At 42.7% G+C, this 23,837-nt stretch overlaps 1 protein-coding gene across 3 annotated transcripts in view; it reads left to right on the forward strand.

Moving 5' to 3' along the window:
* Positions 1–22,541, forward strand: part of hoxb3a (homeobox B3a) — a 67,877-nt gene extending 45,336 nt beyond the window's left edge. For all 3 annotated transcript variants that reach the window (XM_084372267.1, XM_084372266.1, XM_084372268.1), the window contains 3 exons: positions 5,274–5,340; positions 12,722–13,434; positions 18,589–22,541. In XM_084372267.1, coding sequence (XP_084228393.1) covers positions 12,843–13,434; positions 18,589–19,445 — 1,449 coding nt within the window. In that variant the 5' untranslated portion in view covers positions 5,274–5,340; positions 12,722–12,842 and the 3' untranslated portion in view covers positions 19,446–22,541. The remainder of the gene's footprint in view (positions 1–5,273; positions 5,341–12,721; positions 13,435–18,588) is intronic.
* The last annotated feature ends 1,296 nt before the right edge of the window (positions 22,542–23,837 follow it).

Raw genomic sequence — 23,837 nt, forward strand, 5'->3', positions numbered from 1 at the left:
AATCCAGATTCAATCATTATGTACTCACCTCCATGCTGATGGAAAGTCGGATGAAGTTGCATAGTCCATAAAACAGTTCAGGAGCTTCACAGCAAAACAGCGTTGCAGCTTCTCCTAAACAACTGAGGTCACTGGGGACTTGTTTTAAAACATAAAAAACAGCTGAAAAAAAGAAAAAGAAAAAAGCTCATCATAGTCCAAGTCTCCTGAAGCTCTGAGATCCCATCTGATTTGAAAAGACGTTATTTACACCCTTTTCTGAGCCAGAGTCATACAGCTGTATGGCTGCTAAGCTAAAAGCATCAGAGTGCACCCTGTCTAAAGTGAGTGCGCAAGCTAGCTTGAGTTTGTATCAAGAGTGTAAATAACATCTTTTCACATGAATTTGGAGTCTCGGGGCTTTTGGAGACTTTCGTCATTTTAATTTCAAAGAGGAAGATGACCACAGACATTTTCAGCCTATTAGCAACCCTCAGTCAACCTCTTGTTAATACATTTTGAAGTCTCAGTTCAGCTTTGATATTAGATAAATTTGCACATGATCCCTGCCATCTCTTTTGAGGCTATAATTTGGGAACATTGGGAAATTTGGCCTCTTCGGCTGAAGCCTGTGGCTTAACAGGATTCAAATAGGTCTTTTGTACACAGGATGAGTGTCATGCGTCAGTTATGTGCCGGCAGCCGGGAGCAACAGACTTTATAAGTAGAAGATTTGTTCAGATTTCACAAGCCTGAATGTGTTCACAAAGTAAGGCGATGCATATCATAATAGCAGACGATGGTATGTCTTTTAACATGCTTGTTGTTACATGGTGTACAACAGATGTAAAGCTGTTAGATGTAACTGAGAAATGGCAGCCTTTAGAAACATGGTTGCACACACCCATGGTCCGGTTAAGTAATTTAGCCAGGTTGTGAAATGAATAGCCAAAAAATATGTACTGAAAGTGTTCCTTATGAATGTATGTTGGTGCATTCCACAAACCTATATAATGAGATAACAGGAATTAAGAACAAATTGATAGGATTTGTGTTGTGAGAGAGAAGTAGAAGTCGTTTGATTTCACTTTGATCATGAGCTTCCAAAATAGGGTTTTTGTGGCTGTTGCTTTGATTTGTACTGGCATACCTTAATGACAACTGGGTATAGGTAACTGGATGTGGGCAACAAACCCTAAAACCTTCCACTTAAATTAAACAAACAGCGTCTCTCTGTCTCATTAGTGCCTGTCTAGCCCCTGAAAGACAGTGTTGAAACCTGCGTGTCATCTGCCCGAAGCAGGAGGGGAGGAGATGAAATGTGTTGTGGTATAGGTTTGTTGTCGCTTGCCCATTTGATGTGGCTGTGTCGCCGTGTCAGTGATGATGCTGCATGACCGTTCAACCTCATTACACTTCAACGAAAGCTTCAAATGGACTTGATGAAAAATGTCCTTTTGGCAAAAGAAGTATGGATATTGACTGATCTATGGGGAAGTGAATGTCGAGGGCAGTGGGTACTCTGGTGGCCAAAAGCATTTAAAATGTATAAAAAGACATGTGGATTCTATTTTTAAATAAATATAAATATATATTAAAAAAATGTATATGTAAATTGAAAGCTTGCGTACTATCCAAGCACAAGTTGACCTTTCAGTGTAAATAATGTAAAACCAAACTCGTAGTGATATACAGTATGTACTAGCAGAGAAAAACATGTAAATGTGTCACCAGGTGTATAAAACTGTCATGTGGTGTCAGACTGCGAAAGTGTAAATCTTTGCACATGTAGACCAGCACATGTGCTTCAAACAGATTTTCTTACTTGAGTTTTTTTTTGCTATTGAAAGTGGGACTAAAACAGCCAACGCACATTTCTGCCTATGAGAAAAGAACCCCCTCCCCAAAAAAATGACCAAACCAAATGAAATTCTAACTGGAGAGGAGAATGTAAGAGGCCAGAAGCCCTCTGACGTTGTGCAGTGAATGACCTCGAATCTTGAAATTGGATACACATGGGGGGATGTGTTTAACGGATAGGTTGTTTGAGGCCAGAGGCTTTTAAAGTTTTGGTTTCTTTTAATTCAGAAGCTACTGCAACAAGCTTCAGAGGTTCATGCAAGTCTAATAATACTTCCTTGTCGGTTAAATAAGGCTGAACAAAATGTAAAAGATGTTTGTGTTTATTTGTTTTTTACATGATCTGTAATTGCTGGCCTCGTACTTCTGTGGTCTACATTGGAACACAGATCATGTTCAGCTGACTGCATGACTGAAATGCGTTCATTGAACTAGGTTGAAAATAGTGCTGTAAATCAAATCACACACTATCAACATCATTAAAACAGAAAACATCCACCTGCTTTTAATGATTAAAGAAACCTTGATAATCTAAGATAGTTGCACAAGAGCATATTTTGGATCATAATCTTACACTTAATGTCAGTGCTGTTGTGTTGGAGTTGGTAGGGATTACTTTTAGGACTTGCAGTGTATTTCCTGTCTGTCCTGCTACCAGCTGGCTGTAGTTTCACATCAACAGCACCAGAAAGAATCTGAATACTTTCAATTGAAACTTAACATGTATTTCCTGTACATTCTAAATTAAAAGGTTACTGGTTTAAAGGATGAAATCATAAACACATGGATATTCTGGGGCTTCTACTTTCCAGTAGCCTGATCGTTAAAAACATGAGCTATTGCTCCACCAGGTCAAAGGTCACTTTTGGAGAGCTGTGCACCATATATCACCGTGTAAATGCTCAGTGGGAGCGTTCAGCTGCTGTGTTAATACCACAAGTTACTTTTTTTACTATGTCTGTAAAGTAACAGCACTGACACTGAAAGGTCTGAACTTTGTAGTAACTGTGTTTGTAGGCTTGTTGCACTTTGGTTTTCTGTTGTGTTTCACTTGAATGTAAAGAAAAAGTCACCATAGAACTTAATATCAATCCTAGCAGAGAGACTCCGATACACAAAACAATACACACAAAGTATGTGCAAAGCTGCTCTGAGAAAGAGCATATGGCTCTGTGTGTGTGTGTGTGTGTGTGTGTGTGTGTGTGTGTGTGTGTGTGTGCGTGTGTGTGTGTGGGCTGCAGGCCGGTGACGGCACCACCAGACCAGTCAGAGATAAGAGCAGAGCCCAGTGATAAAGTTTGCTCAGATCATGCAAGACTTTAAAATGCGGCTGCAGGCAGCAGAAAGCAGGAATATCAATCATTCCATCCATCAACACACACCCCACTGAATTCAAATAAAATGAGTTTATTAAGTAAAAATGCAACATCTCTGTAAATACTCAGTTTGAACTTGTGTCACAGAGTTGCTTAACTTGAGTAAATGCATGTAACGCTTTAAGTTGTTGGTCCATCCATTCATTCCCCTCCCAGGAGTGTAAACCTGCTGTTCATTCACTTAATATGCATTATTAAATCATGCACACACAGGCTCTTTGTTGCTCCACCTATGCTGCTGCTGATATTGTCCTTGCTCAATCCGTTATTTAGAACTTTCTCTTCATCCAACCTGAGAAAACCCCCTCGTCTACATTGTTTTATTTGGATTCAGAATCAGGAGCACTGATTTCATCCAAAGTCCCCCTTCTCTCCATTTGCCTCCTTCCACTCAGATTTTGGCTCATCAGCTGTTCTGGGGTACTGGAGGCGGCCTCCTCCCTTTGTCTCGACCTATAGGCTAGCTGGCTAAGCTAGTCGGCCCCTGCATCACTTTCTGGGCAACTTTAGACTAGTCCAGTCCTGCTCCGTGGCTCCAAGTTTCCTACTAACCCGCGGGGCTGAGGGGGGACACAGTGAGGCTGCGATGGGGATGGACGGTAGCCAGAGCTGTGCGTGAGTGCATGGAGAGAAACAATAACTTTATAGTAGTAGGAGTAGTGGTGGTGGTGGTGGTGGTGGTGATGGTGGTGGTGTAGGCTGGTACGGGGAGGTCGGGGGATCCTTGCTTTTGATTTATGTGTTTGGGGGAAGCTGTCAGGAGCAGAAACAGAAGCAGCGCCAGGCACAGATTTTATTCCAGCACTTTAATAATATACACCAGCAACTAGTTCATCCTGCTGACGTGGATGCTCTCATACAATTATACAATTCATTTCTAAACAGTGTTTAGCACCGCATGCAGCACTCGATGGATGAATGATCTGCCGCTGAGTGTCTGTCTGATCGGCCGGGATGAGCTCTCCTGCTCTGGGTGCTGAGGACAGCCGAGCAGCACCACTAACGCGGCCCGGGATGTGTGTTTTTCTCTCGGATTGATGCTGATGTTATTTATGGGCTGCGTGGACGTGGAGCCGCTGGGAAACAGCTGTTCGCCTGATGGGCCCGCTTCTCCTTTTCCTTCACTTGTCGTTTTTTTTCTCTTGACGGGCCGTTTGGTGTTTAACAACAGTTCGGACCGTTGAACCCATGCTTATTACGGATTTTTCCGTTTTGATGCAGATCATTTATACGTGTTAACGTTGAGGTTTTCGCACGAGGCACTACATTTTGTTTTTATGATATTCCCATTGAGATTAATAGGACCAGGATTTAGACGCACCCCGTTCATATTGTTAATTGTAATTCCTCTGTTTTCATCTGTATTTCTGTCACAGCTCCTTGTGTTCAGTGTTATTCATGCACACATTTATGTGTTACGTTCTCACATCATGTTGCATATTATAGACTATTTCTATAAGATAATGCAGATGTAAGTAAGCGGCCTAATATATTTTTATTATATGTCATGATTTTTCCCCCTCTACTTTATAGTATTACACTGTTGTTTCACTATGACTTTTATTGCTCAATAATCCGGTTCCTAAATCTTCTTTAAAATTATTAATTGATAATATTATAACATATTTTATTATTTCTATCTGTGCACTCTGACTTTTAACTGCATTGCTGATGGGAAGGAGCGCCATTTTTCCTCGTTAAACGTTAAAGACAGAAGGCATCCCAGATCAGACGTTTTTAAAACAGAAGGAAACATGGTAAATATGACAGGATGTGTAATTTGATAACCAAAATCAATAACGCCTCAGATCACTCCCACCCAGCCTTCATCCCTCTTTCTGCTCTTATTACTTTTATTCCGGGATTTCACCGGAATAATTTAAGGTCAGCAATACCTGTCTCCTGTCCCAACCGTTCGATTAGACTACAAGAGGTCTGTGCTCTGTATCGGATTTTACCAAGACCTTTTGATTACATATCTCTATCTCTTTCTTTCCTATCTGCCCCCCTCCCTCTATCTTCCCCTTCTCTCTCCCTTTACCCCCTTTTATCCTGCAGTTCTTAGGAGCTTTCTGGAAGCCGTTTTCTTCCATCAAAACACCAGGAAATAAAAGGAAATCTTCCGGTGAGTCCTGCTGTTTTACTTTATTTCCTTGTGATGGTGCACTGTTGGAAGGAGGGTTGAAGTCTGTGTATTTGCAGTGTAATCCATCGACACCTTATCAGACCGTGGAGAAGGTGGCGACTTCGTTTTAAAACGTCGTAATTGCGCGTAAAGCGATTTCTGTGCTTTCATGCTGAATTCTTAATGAGCAACGATCATTTCAATTTAAGGACAGATTGTTTTTGGTCGCACCGTAATGCATTTACTTTTTATAGACTATTATTATTATTATTATTATTATTATTATTATTATTGTTGTTGTTGTTGTTGTTGTTGTGTTACGTAGCCTACATGATGTTAAAATTGGACAGAAACAGGGCAGACGTGATGTTCACGCAGTTCATATGATGTGGAAACTGTGACGGAAGATGTTGGTGGTTTTGTAACATTACCAGACGATTTAATTTAAATCATTTGCTTTATTTAAAAATCGACTGAAATTTATAGAGAGCTGCGGCCAAACGCATGTGTAATATTAGTCCTTCATGCATGTGTGTGAGCGGTGTAATATGATGTAATGACACGTGCTAATGTAATATAAACCAGAGGTGTGAAGGGCGGTGTGATGGCCGCGGGTTAGAGCCGCAGCAGGGTCAGCCATCATTTGGTAAGACAGTTATTAAAACAGCACGCTGGAACTGCACTAATGTCACTGTAATGCTAACACTACCAGTGATATTCGGCCCAGTGGCAGCAGCAATGAAACTAGCGCTAACAGCAGCATACAATAGGTCACAGCTGTAGAAATGCGCCAAGTTATTTTCATTCAGAACACATCAAGGCGCACGCATCACGAATAACTCCTCATTTGTGAACAATGTCAAGGCACACAGCACAGTAAAGCTGTGCGTAAAATATTATTTTAGATCCCGTGGAAGGCGGAAATTCCTTTGTGTCATCCTCAGTGGCCTACATGTCAAAAGTCCTGAGGGGAAAAAGAAAAAAAAAATGGAGGGAGGATTTCCACGGTTCTGCAAGGCACAGAGTTTCAGTTGTGAAACCCAATATCCGTGACTCGATCCGAAACACGGAGCCGTCGATGCGCGTCTGCTATCCAAGGAAAATAAAGAATAAGTGCCATCCTTTACAAGCACCGGCGTGCTTTTACAAGTCAGTACATACATGTAATCCGCTCTGCTTAGCTCTCCACATCTCTTCCCACACTGTTGCTCAGTGGAAAAAAAGAAAGAACGACAGAGACAAAAAAAATCGCTGATTAGTGTTTTGGTTAATGAGTAATGAGGTTTTTCAGCAGCAGTCAGATCCTTCACAAAGCCTGGTTTGAAGGAAAAGTTGCAGACGGACACTTTCAGACTCCCACCTTCCACCTACACGGAGCTCATCCTCTCATTTCAGCAGCCCACAGCGAATGCTATCTGTTTTAAAGTTGGTCTGTTTACACACACACACACACACACACACACACACACACACACACACACACACACACGCTGCTGGGTGCGAGAAAACTCATAAATCTTACGTAGCCATAAACGACAGGGGTAGCGTCCTGAATAATAAAAATAGAGCGAAGTGGGAGAGAGAGCTCTAGAGACAGAGAGTGAGAGAGAGAGACAGAGAAAGAGAGAGAGAGAGAGAGAGAATGTGTGTGTAGGTGTGTGTGCGCTGGTGGTGGTGGGGTTATGAAAACATTGTAAGACACCTTCATATTTTCATTTCCATTCTGGTCTCACCTCTCTGTGTCTCTTTCCTTCTGGGCTCTCTTGTCACTCTTTGTAGCTTTTTTTAGCCAACTTCACCTCTTTCTTCTAATGTTGCTGCACTTGCTCCTGTCTTCCTCCCATGTGAGTTACAGTCAAAACACAGGGAAGAGCGCAGACTCTCTTCTTTCTTTAAAGATACCAGTTACTTTGAAGGCCTAAGATTACCTTCAGCCACGCTGTTAGAACGGTTCTCTTTTTTGTTTTGTTTTTCAGCCTTTTTCTGATTTGTTTCAAGTGCTGTCTGCACCTCTGCTGTCACTTACCTCCCTTCCTCTGCGGCTTCTTTTTCTTTTTTATTTACCTTTTTCTGTGCATAAGCAGCAGCAGGGGCGGAGACTAGGTGTTGAAATCTTAACAATACAGACTAAGTCTAGTTTCCACAGGGGGACATGAGCTGCAGGAGGGGCTCTGTAAGAACAAAACAAAAAAACCCACATTTCCTCGAAAAGTTAGGAGAGAGCAAAAAAAGACAGGGAGCAACAGTCTTCTCTTGTTGGCTGTAAAATGTCACCAAATATTCATAAATTTACTCTGAAAATTGATGTGAAAAGGTGAATGCTTAGCTCACTGCAGACTGAATGAAGGGATTTTTCCCAAAAGGGTAAACATGTGATACACATGTCCCCACTCACCTAACTCATGGACCTGGTTGCTCAACTGATAATACACTGTCAAATAAACGCTTCACTTGTGTTTCCACTGACAGTCTTACTGGGCATTAATGTAGATAGTTAGATACAAGCATGAAACATATAGATGTTATCAGATATTTGATGTAAAAGCTTTAATGTTGCCATCTAACAGAGAACAGTCAGTATACAGTGAAGAGATTATGAAACGAGCACAGAATAATGCTATCAAACAACCCATGCGTCCAAAACATGTTCAGCTGTGTTGTTGCACAATACTAATACAGCTTCTGAGGTGGTTACCATATATTGTATCCATTAGACTGTTATCTTATATGTAGCTTTTGTCTTTTGTAAGGTTGTAAGCCTTCTTTGACATTAGTACCTTTAATTTAATTTACTGAACTATTCTACAGCAAGAAAAAAACAAAAACACAAAACAAGATCTGCTAACCTTTGATTGTAAAATGAAACTATGGATGATAGGCTCACCCTAAACGATATCATAGCCGGACTAATACAGTTCGTCTTGTTGAAGTCTAATGTAAGATTTATATTTCGCCAGCCTCCAATTAGGAATGGAGGAGAAGTCAGGGTAAAGATGGTGGAGGAGGCCCGTGCTGTTTGAAACCAGAGTATTTAAGAGGGAGAGATCATCTAAGGGCCCAATAAAAGTTGCACAAATGAACAAAATTACATGTTTTTTTATTGCGTAAAAGTTACGCCAAAGGTCACCTGGTGTAAGAGTCAACCCAGGCGCTTATAGAAGAAAGTCCCATTTAAAAGACGTAGACAAGCCACCTCTCTGCTGGTTGTAGGGCTTACATATCTGCCTGCGTGTTTCTCATCCAGCCACTGACATTAGCATAATTTGTGAGTGACGCTGAGCTGTTTGATGGGGGAATCAACGCGTCCGCAAGTCAAGCCCCGTTATTTCCTCCGTTACCCCCTTGAGCGTCGCTGATACCGGGTCTTGTTGTCAACAACAGAATGAGAATACCCACTGAGATAGCCACTGCCGCCACCACAACTACTACTGCGGGCTACTGCCGCTGCTAGCCGTGTGGAATAAGCCCGCCGCCTGCAGCCTTCCAGAGACCGAGGCGAGGCGGGAGCACAGACCCAAGACGGAGAGGAAGACGCGGAGGGAGAGAGCCAGGAGACCCGGGGAGACGGCCAGAGGGGAGAAGGAGAAGGGAAATAAACAAGAAGGACGAACAGCCACCCCAAAATGCAATGGGGTGATATTTCGCGGCGGACCTGCTCCTCAGAGGCTGACTGACTCTCTGGCTGGCTGTGTGAGCGACTGAGGCTAAAAAAGAAAGACTTTTGAGGCCATTGTTATCAGCCAGCAGCGGTGCAGGCAGCGCTGGTGCTGGTGCTGGGGCGGAGGGTGGAGGTGGAGGGGGGTGGGGGGCGCGAGCAGGCAGCAGGCAGGCTCCCGGTAAGCTCGTTCAGCTCGTGCGCTAGCTAGCCTGCCTGTAGCCTACACCAAGCCTGTCCGTTAACTCTGCCCGCGTATCGAGCCCCCCACCGACGTCTCCTGTCCGTCCAGCTCTCTCAGCCCGCCGGCCGTTCATGCCACACGGTGTCCGGTTCGCCGCCCTCGCGCAGCCCGGTGTGCCGCCGCCGCTGCTGGCTCCAGGAGGTGTTGTTGTGGCGGTGAGCAGCCGTGCTAGTCTCAGACAGCACCGGAGGAGCAGGGGGTTTGCGGAGAGAAGAAGAGAGGAGGAGGAGAGGAAAACGGGAGAGAAAGCGAGCGGATTCGTCATTTATTAAATTATTTATTATTGTTATTGATTGCCTGGCGAACGTGTGTGAGGACTGAACTGTGATGCGGTGTTGCCGGGTGCGTGCCGGACTGGACCGGGACCACCGGGGATAAGGAAGGTAAGGAGCATCACCGGCAGGCAGGCAGGCCAGTCGGTAATGCACGAGCTCAACAACAAACCAGAAATACAGAGTGTTTGTTCGCTGTGCAGTTTGTGAACGGCGGAGTGGCTGGCTCAGTGATTTATGGCCCGTATGACTTCAATCCCGGTTCAAGAAGAGTTCACAATGCTTTAAGCTGCCGTAGCTACCCGCCGCAAGCAGCCCCCCTTCTTCTCTCGGCCTTCCATCTCTGTCCTTTTTCTTTCTGCTGCTTTTTCTTCTCATGTCTTCTCCTCTTCTGTCCCTGCCTCGTCCTCACTTACAGCTATTTATTTACAAAGCAATGGCCGACCATTTTTCCATCTTCTGGATGATCCACATCTCCCTGCTGCTTCATCCCCACGGGCCTCCGCTTTATTATTCTGATCAGATCTGACGTTTATTTTAATTCTTGCTAAGACGTTCAGATTGTATCATTTTTTATTCACACATGGAGGCTACACTGGTGACTTCAGCCTAAATGGAGGCCATGAACATAGCAACAATAGCTCTGATCAGGCCAATCCTTTATTGTTTCTGGGCTCAGCTCCATATAATTGGCCCCTCTCTCTCTCTGTGTGTGTGTGTGCGCGCGCCTGTTAATGGGATAAGGAATATGTGGATTGTCCAAGTTAATGCATCCTCTGTCTGTCTCCCTGCCTGCATAGCTCTTCATGGCAGGCGCCATTTGTAATTTTATATCCCAGGATAAAACACAGACACTGGACACCAAGGCCGACCTCTCCCTCCCGTCTCTCCCTCTGTTGTTTTTGTTTGGGTGGCTGTTTCTCTGTCACTATAAGTGGATTATTCAGGGAGGCGTCTAGTAAAGTTGGTGATTGTATTAAGCTGTAGCCCTACAAGCCAGGGGCAGAGACATTACGTGTCCCGTTTAATGGTGAAACAGCGATATGATTTAATAACATATTCCTCCTACACTCACTGCCACGGCCTCTCTCTCTCCCTCTCTCTCCCTCTCTCCCCCCCTCTCTCTCTCTTTGGGACTATTCCTCAGAGTAAATAATTAGGATTCCAGCTTGTCTACTAGAAAGATAAATGGCTGACATGTGTGACGTGCTGAGAGCTGGAGTCAAGCTGCTCTGTGTGATCAAAAAAAAAGGGAATATTTTTAAAAGGAATCAAAGACATTTTAGCACATTTACCCCGTTATGAAAATATTGCACTTATTTGTGGTGTTTTGGATCTCATGATTTTTTATTTTTTTTTATTTTTTATTTATTATGGGGATGTCATCTAGGCCCAGCACGCACGTGGATTTTAAACAATTATTCAGCATATAGCTTGCATCAAATTTCGTGTAGTCACACGGGCAGACGACATCATTTGAACCTTTTTCCAGCGCAGCTTTTTTGCGGCGAAGGCCTATAAATATCTAACAGTGGTGTCACATTATCTCCAGCTAATTCCCTTTTTGTTTTTCTAAATGTGTCCACAAAATGTCGGCCAACAACCCGGTAATCCCACCAGCAGCTCAGGTCTTACGGTGCTGTTAAACAGAATTGAAGGCTACATTATATCTGTGTGGGCCGTTGTTCGATATGAATCCTGGCAATTAATTACTGGTAAATGAAGACGGTGAGCGTCAGGAGTTAGCTGCGGCGCTAGCACACAGAGGCTCAGCTTGTGTCTGGTGACAGAGGCAGCAGAGCCGCCTCACCTCCACTCCTCCCTCTTAAACATTTTATCTCCAGAGGAGAAATGAATGCCAGGTGCTCTCTCGCGCCTGACAAGCCGGCCTCTCGCGGCCACAGGCCCACCCCAGCGGTGAGCGCGAGATAGGAGTCTACGGGGGCTAACGCCGCTCTGTTCTTTCTTCCTCTCTTTCCCTTAAGGGGCCCATGATAGAGCACTGTGGCTACTCGACCCTAATGAATCACTGAGTCGTGAAGCTTCTTTCTTTCTTTCTTTCTTTCTTTCTTTGTATCGACCCAAAATATGAACCAAATGGAAATTATTTACATCCTTCAAATCGAACCCCGATTTCCCTCTACAAAAGTGTATTTTGAGAAATTTTTCCGAGAGATAAATTCAGAGATTAATTTAATGCCTCTGAGGTTGACAGTTTAATGACATGTGAAGTACCATTAACACGTATTTTCTTTGTTATCCCGTTTATAAAATATAAAAAATCGTAATAACGCGCGATAATAGGCCTATACACCGCTCCCATGTTTCCTCTGACCTGTTTAAATAAATCTACCGTGGTGCAAGAATAGCGTGTTATTCAGCAGCAATGATCGCTTCCGGAGAGTGAGGATGAGTGAGGTAACGGCCGAGCAGACGGAATACAGTAAATCATGTGTGTGAGGCGGTGGTTGACAGAAATAGGCTACCTACATCAGTCACAAAGGAAAATATACAGAGGCCACATTCACTGCCGCCATTACACAACAAAATGTCTCGTTCAGAGTGAACCACAGCAGACATGATGGGGGAGCGCTTTATTACACAAGTAAGGCTCTAAATGAAATTAACTAATCAGGAGAAAAACACAACAAACAGCGCAGTTTAAAACGATGCTGAAAATAGATCTTTCATTCCAGAGACTCAGAAGAGAAGCGTTTTCATCATCCTTTAATTAACTGCTGAAAAATATAGTGATCAACAAAATAATTATACAACAGCTACCATTATTAATATTATGAATAGTTATGCTGCTATGTTACCACTAATAATAGTAATAATAATAGTAGTAATAATAATAATAATAATAATAATAATAATAATAACAATAATAATAACAATAATAATAATGCCTAATTACTGTGTAGCTTAAAGTAACATTTCATGGAAATGTAACATTTAGGAGTGTATGCATCTTTTCGTGTGTGTGTGTGTGTGTGTGTGTGTGTGTGTGTGTGTGTGTGTGTGTGCACACAGTTTGCCCTCCTCGTGCCCCCTCCACCAGAGCATCTGCAGGCTGTGCAGAGGGCTGGGAGGGGAGGGGGAGGAGAGAAAAGAAAAGCAGTGGTTTCTATTCATGTCATGGTGCCTTTCATTGGAGGAAGATGGATTTATCTGTCTTATTTCTTTATTCTGCCTCTCCTAACCTTTTAGGTCAGATTGCAGGGGACCGTTGGAGAGACACCGTCACGTGACCCCCGGTACCAAATGGTCTTCCGGCAGTGGCTCTCAACAAGGACCGGAGCACAAGAAGACGCCGCCACTTCTCTCAGAAATGCAGAAGACAACATACTACGACAACTCCTCGACGCTTTTCGGTGGCTACTCGTCCTACCAGGTGCAGGGGGCGGCAGCGGCAGCAGCAGCAGCCGCCAACGGCTTTGGGGGCTACGATGCCCCGGTCCCAGTGTCCCACCACCAGCCGGCCTTCCAGTCGGCAACCCATCTGGATGTGGATTCGTACCAGCGCTCTGCCTGCTCTTTACAGTCACTGGGCAGTAACAGCAGCCACCAGCAGCAGCAGCAGTTAGCTAAGACCAAGGAGCTGAATGGCAGCTGCATGCGGCCCAGCCTGCCGCCTGAGCACCACCCCGGCTCCCAGGTGTCCCCTCCACTGCCCCCCAACCCCAGCAACGGTAATAACGGGGCTCAGCAGCCGGGCGGCAGTGCTGGGGCCTCCTCAGTCTCTAAATCAGGCCCAAATAAGTCATCTAATTCTTCCTCCTCCATATCGTCCTCCACATCGTCCTCCTCTTCCTCACTGCCCCCCAACCCGACCTTGGCCAAGCATATCTTTCCCTGGATGAAAGAGTGTCGGCAGGCGACCAAGCAGAAAAACTGTTCACCCAGCAACAACTCTGGCAATGGTGATTACACCTGTCTCTGTCTCTCTGTCTGTCTTTGCTTTGACCCACCCCCTCAAACACCGTGGCTTAACAGAATTATTATTCCTCCTACACCAGTCTCTCTCTGTCTTTCTTTTCTTCATTACTCTTCCACTTCCTCAGCTCCTTCCGTACTCCCTCTATTTCTTTCTGCCTCCATTTTCCTTCCTCATTTGCGTCTTTGTTCCTATTACCCTGTCTTCTCCTTCCCATCACCACGTCCCTCTTTCCTCACCTCTCTTATCACCATCCTCTTTCAAGCTCCAGATCCCCAGAGGATTTAAAGGGTTTGTCACTATTACGACAAAACAGCTTTCCACAGGCGTTGTTTCAGACAGGGAAATGACCACAGGCAGCTAGTCAAACTGGTTATTATATTTGTGTAGCTGGTGGGTTAGTCTGTTGTGATCCAAGGTGATTTTAGGTAAATAATTTTGCTTTTAAATTAAATCTGGCAAGCAGTGAATAGTAAGACGTCAGAGGTCGGAGGCATGGCAGTCTGACAAATATTCCTGTAAACTTAAAGGAATGCTCAAGTAAATAAGTAAGTAAGGAAATTAATAATTTATATAATATGTACAAATTAAATATAGATGTTTGGATTCAACAAATCAAGCTCCAAACACATCTTAAAATACACACGTTGCACTTCTTTTCAAGAGTTCGATGGAGACCAGCATTATGTCTGTGTAGTATGTTTCCTCTCACCACTGAGGTTGCCAGGTTTGGTACCATCATGTCAGTACAGAAACTATACGAATACCTGTGCATATCTGGCAACCAGCACTAGAGGCGCTGCACAGAAGTTCTGGGTGGAGGCATGCTGTGTTGGGGAAAAGCACACATGTATGTGTCTTCTCATGTAATAACACTTTTTATGAAGCCCAGTCTATAATGAAGTCTATAATGCATTATAACAGATTATGAACTTACCTATAATGCGTGTTAACGCTCCTACAGTACTGTATTATGATATTTATAAGCACTCCTGGACATTTCTCATAAGTCATTATCCCATAGTGCATTCTAAACATTACTACCATTTATGTTAGTGCCTGTAAAAACATGAATTTTAAAACATTTCATGTGCTGTTCTTGCATTGACTTTGGCACTTTGCAGTTTTGGAGAAGAAATTCAAACTCGGAATTGTAATATTTACAATATTAATGAGGTAATAATACAAACTCAGAAATGTGTATTTTTTTCCATAAGTGAATAAACAAGCTGTTCTCAGAGGAAAATAAGCTCCCAGAACACTGTTTGAAGCTAGAAAGGTGGCAGGGTCTGCCACATATAAACAAAGTAAAACAGTATAAACTGTGTTGTCCTTTAAGGTCAGTTTGTTTATTCAGTTTATTCAGTCATGAAAATAAAGAGCGTTTCCAATTTCTTACCCAAAACTACAGAGTACTCCTTTAAAGCAAAAAATAAAAATAAAAAATGGCCACTTACAGTAACTTATAATCACATTATGATGTGCTAAAAATATGATTGTAACATGCTCTAGAATGATAAAATGTATTACAACTATGATAATTTTAATACACTGTGATCCTTGTTAAAATAGTAAGAAACCAGCAATTATAAAGTATTGATACTAATTCATCATAAAATGCCCTCTAATGTGTGATGATTAAATAAACAACATTCTGAATATTTTGATTTTTATATTGATTTTTATATTGTGATTGATTATAAGTATAGGCACCCTATAACTCAGTTTGATGGGCACTACATTATACTAGTGTTTAATTTCATTATAGACTTTGGCATCATAATGAGTGATGATTATTGCTACAAAAAATTATACATGTTCATTGTTTTAACTATGATTATACAGCACTATAGGTGCATTTTAACACATTGAATGCATGTGTTCACCATTGTTATAATGCATTATAGACATGGGCTTCATAGAAAGTGTTACCAAAAGGGATATTTTGAGTATTGTTGATGGTCAGTGACAACAGAGCAGTCATGAGTTCATTACAGAAACAGTACAGTCAGTTATAGGACGGTCTGGCTAACCTGCTGCCACAAACCTGCAGCCAGTAGCCAACACACCTCCCTTCATTCATTTATTTACTTTCTCCTCTTTCTCCAGCACATCCTCCTCCTTTCCCTGACCTGTGTCCTCTGTTATTTGCCCTGTATTGCTCTCTCCTCTTGTTCTCCTCTTGGCACCTCCTCGGAAAGCCATGCAGTGCAAGAAGGGAGATATGAACAAGATGAATTTAAATGTCATGTACGATAACAGATGAATAGATTTTCGGAGAGAGGGAGAATGACAAGCAGATATTTGAAAGAAATACAACAGGATGATAAATTTGAATATCATATGAATGTGTGATAACAGACAGACAGATATGTTATTTGAATTGGTAGTTATCAATGAGAGAATTTGTGTTCTGCCATAATGAATATGAGTCTCATACTCACATTCATAAAGCTTTTAGTTGACTGGGCATAGAGTTGAGAAGATTAGACTGTTTATTGATGGGAATTTGAAACAATCATTTGGAGAATGTCAGCGCTCTGTGAGACAGATGATGTGATGGTTACTTCTCTTGTGTTTCTGTCCCCGTCCCCAGAAATAAACACTAGACTCAACTGTTTATACTGTTGAGCGAGATACAATTATGGAGAGATAGGATCTAAGTGCTGGCTTTGAACTGTACTGCATCAGCAATTATTTGTATGAACATGGCACAGGCATACACATAGATACATCCCCACATTTCCATAACAGGCGTATTAGTCACACAGAGAGAGATGGAAGAGGCACTGGAGTTCAGCACTACTGTTTAGTCTGGAATAAACATCAAGATGGAAAAAACACCAGCACAGAGCTAACAAAGTATCATCTGTTGCTGGTAAAGTTAGCCCACTTCAGCAGCCATTCACTTCAGCAGCAGACTAACCATCATGTATGTAAGTTGTTTTGACACATGGAACCTTCAGCATGGCTGTATTCAAATGATGCTCACACCAGGCATGACCACTCTGTAGAGACAAAAGTAAAACCAGGTTATGTTTTTATAACTATTTATAATAACACTGTGTACACCAAAGTAAATTCTGGGATCTGGAAAAGCAGAAAGAAACACCAGGGTCAGACAGTCTGACGGGTCATAAACAAACTCCAAAGTCAGTCAATTTATATGAAAAATAAAGTGAAAGCTAACACTTTAATTATTATCAAATCACAGTGTTAAAAAACGACTTCCTGCTTCAGCCGTGACTGTAGTTGTCCACACTCACATGAGTTACTTGGATCTCCTGTGCAAATGAAGGATTAATGTAGCATCACTCACTCTGGGTTTGACCTTCATGTGTAGACTCAGTTACCAGTTTTTTAGGTTCACCCAGCGAAAAATAATACCACCTAACACCATGAAGGCTCTAACATTCAGGTGTTGTGGAACCTGTGTCAAGTAGGTGTTGATTCAACTCTGTGAGCATTTACAACCCAATCAGGAGCACGTGTGTTGGCAATGTACGTTTTTGCAAACCAGGTTTATGTTGAAACTTTGCATTTGATATATTGAAAGTTTAGAATTCTTTATTTTAGTTCTTCTGTTCTGGTCAGGTTTAAGCACAAAACCACTTGGTTAGTGTGAGAAAAAGATTATGTTACGACTTGCCTGGTTCTGTTGCCACAGGCACAGCCAGAAAATTTCCTGACGTCTCATGTGGAAACAATGTGTGGTCAGTGTCTCTCGCTTGGTGGCCATTACCATCCCCTCCATCTCGTAACATATACATCTAATCTAAACCTGATAGGGCAAATGTTGTAGAAATGTCAATGTAATACATATGAAACCTAAACATGTAACCTGTCTGTGGTTTGCAGAAACATACAATGTCAACGTTTTATTCTAACAACTGGGCTGTCATTTTGGAGTATGTGGTTTGTGATGCTGTCAAACTGCTACATTATGTTATTGTATTATGCAGACAGGTGTTTCTAGTATTTACTCTAGCCTCATTGATATAAATGAGTAGGACATAATGATAAAAACACCCCTCAGCATGATGAAACAAGTTTACCAGCACCCACCAAAATACTATATAAAACACTATGATGATGAATCAACACCTCTGAACATTAGAACATTCATCAAGGGAGGATTTCCTGCAGGGCTGTCATATTGAACTGTATCAGTTTGATGTAACTACACCTATTGGAAACACTGTGTATCTGTCACCTTGTTTACAACCCGGCTGACTGCCGGACCTAGTGATTGTTCCCCTGTAGGACCTATTGTCACTGATGTTCCAAGATCTCAGCAGTGACTTTGATGACTATAATGTTATCATAACCACAAATATTGATAATATACAGCTACGTCCTACTTAATTGTGGCTGCTCTTTTGAGTCTGAAAACCAACCATCGTCTAGAGACAAACGAATTAGCTTCCTGCTGAGAGTAACATACACATTACCATTTTGAAAAAAACATTTGTACACCTGTATTTAGATAAACTAACAGTGCATCAGGTAGTTTTCCACTGGTGTTGAGCAGGTCACTGAATATACCTATCAGCTCTATTGGGAGTCAGTATAACTATCACATAAATTTGGAAGAAGTTTGCCTTTTCTTGGCGAGCTGATTGAAGTGAGTGCAGATCAGCCTCAGTGCCTGCTGTAGTCTTTGTGTTGCAGCTGCTGTTGCTGTGGGGGGTTTGTCTTTCCAGTCAAGATGCAATTTAGCTGCCCTCGGCCAGCGCCGGGGCCTCCGTCTCTTAATAACTGCCACTGTTATGAAGTGTTGACAACTAATATCAAGGGATAATTCAGCCGGCATGCCTGGACCCCCCTCTGCTTTATTAAGAACCTGAATGCTTTCAATTTCCACCAGCATGCAGCTTGATTGTGTTTTATTCCCTCTTCCTCTTTGGCTCTCTGAATTTTTATCATCCTTTACCTTTTTATTATACCTGGACTTTATCTACATTGTTTCCATTTGTACTGTTTCATTCTTTTTTGTACATTTTTTCCACTTTCACCCTCTCCATTTTCCAGGGATTTTTTAGTGCCCCTTTGTTTCTTTTAAGAGTTCTTCTTCTCCATTTTTCATTTAATTTGTCTCACTTGCTCTTTCTCTTTATAATGTTTCCTCTTCTCTCCTCAGCATCAGGTGGAGCAGAGAGTGGTAGCAGCGGGGAGAAGAGTCCTACTAGCGGCTCGTCAGCGTCATCGAAGCGGGCTCGTACAGCGTACACCAGTGCACAGCTGGTCGAGCTGGAGAAGGAGTTCCACTTCAACCGGTACCTGTGCCGACCACGCCGCGTGGAGATGGCCAACCTGCTCAACCTGTCTGAACGCCAGATTAAGATCTGGTTCCAGAACCGACGCATGAAGTACAAGAAGGACCAGAAGTCCAAGGGCCTGAGCTCCAGCTCTGGAGGGCCCTCACCGACTGGCTCCCCACCCCTGACCATGCAGTCCTCCGCCAGCTTCCTCAACTCAATGCACCCCATGGGAGGGGGAGCAGGCTACGATGTCCCATCTCCGCCGTCCTTCGGCAAGCCCCACCAGGGAGTGTCTTACTCCATGTCCACTGCCTACTCCAATGTCCCAGTGAAGGGCTGTCCGCCACAGCAGAAGTATGGCGCCCCAGACCCAGACTATGGCGACCCCCATCCCCACCACAGCCTAGTGCAGGCCAACAGCGCTGGCTATGGGACTCCCACCAATATGCAGGCCAGTCCAGTCTACGTGGGGGGTGGCAGCTATGTGGAACCCATGCCTGGCTCGGGGCCCTCCATGTACGGGCTAAACCACCTCGGCCCCACGCCACCTCACCACCAAACCATGGACTACAATGGCGCAGGGCCCATGTCGGCCGCCAACCAGCACCATGTGGGCGGAGGGGGCCCCCCGGGTCCCTGTGACCCGCCCACACACCCTACGTACACCGAGCTGTCGGCGCACCACACCTCGACTCAGGGCAGAATCCAGGAAGCACCCAAGCTCACTCACCTGTAGCAGGTTTGGAACAAAATGACAACGTAGGAAATAGTGAAGACGACACAGAACAAGTAACTCGACGTGACTCACTAACAGACTAACTAACACGTGGGGACTCAACTGCTGCAATGGGACGGCAGCAGAGACAGAACGAGACAGACAGAAGCTATCCAGTGGTTTGTCCTGTGCTCTATAGCCACAAAGGGGCACAATCAGTGTTTGGTGTTGTCCAGCTCCACCCTGTTTCCACTGCCTTCATCAATACCTCCATCAGGTCTGATTAGAGTTCGAGCTTTCACTGTTACCTTGACAGTGCAGTTAATCTATTTTTTAGGAGGCAAAGGCTGGGTCTATTATAAAGTAGCAGTGATGGACTGAAACCATTCATGTTGCCAAAAGAGTCCATAACAGTCACACCTCTGCCCTGTAAAAGTACCGATATCAATGGTGGTTGCCAAAAACATTTCCAAGGATTTTTAAAGCTGCGACCAAACTTATTAACTGACTCTCTACTACTAAAACTTAACATCCTCATACAGGAGGACATAACACAAAACCTTTCTACCATTTAACAGTACGTTATGAGTTTAACTTTCAATTTAAAAAAGTTACTTAACTTACACATTCAAAACTGCTTAATGTCCTAAAGCACATTATCAGTGATTTAAAATCATTTTAGTGTTCTTTTGGCACACCTACACACTCAACATGAACCCTCTGAGGGCAATTTGCATTCTTCTCAGAGTGTATTTCTTGGTCCCAGGGCAGTGAAGCATATTGTAGGCGTGGGAGATGAGGTGTACAGTCAATTGTCTCCCACATCCCCCCAGGGAAAATGAATGTCAGGAAGCTCGTCTTGTGGCACTGGTGTAGAGACATATCGGCAGCTGTATGGCAAAACAAGATGTGTGGTGAACACCATTGTTTGGTCAGTAGTCATTAGACTGATAATCTACTGCACAGCAACCTCAAAACTGCAATAAGGACTTCTGTATTCAAACAAAGAAAGAGATGTCAGTTTTTTAAAAATCTCTCTGTATAATGTTCTATATTTAAAATCATTTAAAAGATGCAGAAGTATTATTTAGTAGTCACAGGAGTCTTCCTCCCTGGATTTCTAATGCATTACTGAACAGTTTTTGTGTGGGCGGAGCAAACTACAGCAGCAGCTCAGCTAGCATGTTGTAAAAAAGCCTGTAATGGCTGTGTTAGAGCTAGTATGTGCTTTAAAATTGTACTTTGATAATAAAATCCCGCACCCCCCCCCCAAAGACACACACACATATACAAACAGCTCTCCCGCCTGGTAAATGAAATAGTTGAGATTTTAATGGGCAGTTAACGAGGTGGTTAGATTTATGACGCTGAGCTCTCTCCCCCTCCAGGCAACACATGTTGTTGTCAGCCAAGCTGAGCTATGTGGAAGGCTCTGCCTCTCCATCAGCTGGAGAGAGAGCGACAACAGAAATATATGGCTGGAGCTGGCATCACTCGTCTTCCTCTCTTCCCCTCGTTCCACGAAGCACATAAAAACCACTGGACAGTCTTCCCTCCACTGTCTCTTTGTGCCTCATGCCGTACCCGTCTCTGTCCGTCCAGACTGAATCACTACTAACCCTCTGTCTCCTGTCTGTGGCAGCAGCACATGGCTTCTGAAGAAGGCAAAAATTCTCAAATCCGCCACAGACCCCCCCTAACACACACACACACACACACACACATACACACACCCATCACCACACATGCACTCACCACCCCTCCCATCACTCTAACAGGGTTTAAGAAGCTACAAGCTCAAAGGCTGAACTAGCTCCCATAGACACACATCTGTGCTAAGCTACGTTAGCCAATCACTCCTCCATACACGAACAGCAATGCTAAGCTAGCTTCCTTTCGTTGACACACTTCCACAGCCAGGTTACACCAGCTGTTGACAACTTCATACAAACACATGAGAGGACATGGAAGAGACATTTTACTGTTCTTATTTTAGCACATCATCGACACAGGGTAAATAATAAGAGTGGAGAACACTATTTATTTATGTTTGGGTAAGCCATTGCCCTCCTCTCTCTCTCTCTCTCTCTCTCTCTCTCTCTCTCTCTCTCTCTCTGTCACTTTGGAAGGGTTCACTTACATTAGCAGACACTAATGCGTGAAAGTCCACATTTTATATTGTTTTGTTTTGTTCTCTCATATCTTGACTTTTAACGTGGATACAGGGTATATATTTGAACAAAAATGCATGTCCCAGAAATCTAGGCTGATGTGAATATCACACATTTTGAAAACAGCTGGGTTTATTTGTTTGAACTGTCAGTGAGGAGAGTTTGGGTCAACACACACACGAGACCCTTCCAGTCTGCTTGTGAAGGATGTAGCTGTGTGTGTGTGTGTGTGTGTGTGTGTGTGTGTGTGTGTGTGTGTGTGACCCTCACTACACCCTCTGCTCTTCTCGAAATAAACCTGTTGCATGGTTTTTAAAAGTGCAGATTTACACATATGCTTTTCACGTCTGGGCATCATTGTTGCACTTAGAGTTTACATTTTGATGGTTAAAGGTAAAAAATAATAATGATAAAATCTTATTTTGAAGACGGAAGGCCCTCCAATCAAAGCGTCTTTCGCCAATGTGTGTTCAAGTGAACATTCATATATAAATATTTATTTGTTATAGCCGGTTTAAAAAGACTTTCTGTTTTGTATTATTATTATTTATCCTTCATGTATTTATATCGAGAAAAAATACTGTACTTTTTTAGTATTTACCTGTTATGAAAGAAAAAAAAAACAACATTGTGTTTCTTCTTGTCCATTGTACTGAAGTTACATTTTTTAGTTCTTGTATTTTAGAAGAAAATAAGTAGTTTTTATGTTCCTATAATGACCCTTGTACATAAATGTCTTGGCTTGTACAAGGAAAAAGGCAAGGATGGGGATTGGTGACCTATCCATGCATAGTCGGAAATTTAGACAAAATATTAGCTGGAAAAAAGAACAAGTCTTTTTGGAGAAAAACAACTTCTTTCTTTGTCCTTTGTAGCTCCTTTTTCTTTCATTGTTGAGAGAGTTGTCTGTCGAACAATTCTTTAATAAAATGTTATGTTATTCAGAGCTATTGTCAGTTTTTTATGATTCTCAGGAGTAAAGAACTTTTTGGTAATTAATTATTAAAACATCACCCTCCCGTCTGATGGGGCAGTAACACTCTGTTAGGCTGTCAGGTGGAAGCCTGCCAACACCAATTGTATTGACTGTCATGGCAACATGCAAACAACCCTTTGCTCTGGTGGGCTGCTCTTGGCTGTGAGCTGGGGCAAAATTAATAAACTATGAAAATATGCAAATAATTGCATATCAGGCCTAGACTCAACAAAAGTTAGTCAAGTTCTGTGGTGGTGTATATTTCCAGTGATTATCAAGATTGAAGGGAATCAGCTAGGGAATAATTTCCTTTCAATCCTTTTGAATCAGCTGCCTTCTGATAGAAAGTGATGAAGAGCAAAACATGACTGTTTTTTGTAGATAGTGAAAACCTTTTAAAGATACAATGCATCACTGTTATTTAACCCAAATCCTCTCAAAGTACAAATAAGTGTTTCAATCTTGCACAATTCATTTTGCACAGATGTTACGTGATGTTCACAGTGAGTATCTGGTCTGTGATCCAGCACCTGAAGACAGAAAATGTTCATGAATTCTAGATCTGGTGTTGGAGTGACTTCTTTCAAACAGCATGTCTTGAGGGATGAACCGACGCTATTGAATATCAGGTCAATACCTCAGGCTAAAGCTTGGCATCACTGTCAGTAAACCTTCCCAATAATTAAATGTGACCTAGAATAATCATGAAGCCAAGATCCACATGTAACCTGTCAGAAGTAAAATGAAACATTTTAACCTAAAGGAAAACTTCTACTTTATACTTTACAGTCTAGACAGGGAAGAAGGTGGTTACTTATTTTGCTGGTTTCTCAGAGAACGTTCTCTGTTGTTTTTGTCTGACATCTTCAAATGTTGTCAAAGTTTGTGTTCACTGACAGTAAGAGCTCAAACTCCCTCAGAGCTAGTCATGACATGTGAGTGTCCAGTGTTGATATCATCATACACCTATATTTATGCAATAAATCCCACTGATGATGATGTCATATCTATGCAAAAAATGATATGCAATTTTGGAAAAATTAATGGAGGCCGTAATTTAAACTGTTCCTGTCTAAGTTACTTGTTATTGGAGCTGCACAGTGGCAGCAGGGCAGCTTGGGCCCCCACAGCCCCCCGATCACACGACCGACACTGTTCGAGTGTTCTTGAGCAACATGCTGAAACCCTATCTAACCTCTAAATTTGGACATTTCACGTGAGAAACATCTGTTCCTCTGCATTAACATTGCTCATTTTATTCCAGCA

The sequence above is a fragment of the Pagrus pagrus genome, assembly GCF_965226575.1.
Source record: "Pagrus pagrus genome assembly, chromosome: 13".
NCBI classification, from domain to species: domain Eukaryota; kingdom Metazoa; phylum Chordata; class Actinopteri; order Spariformes; family Sparidae; genus Pagrus; species Pagrus pagrus.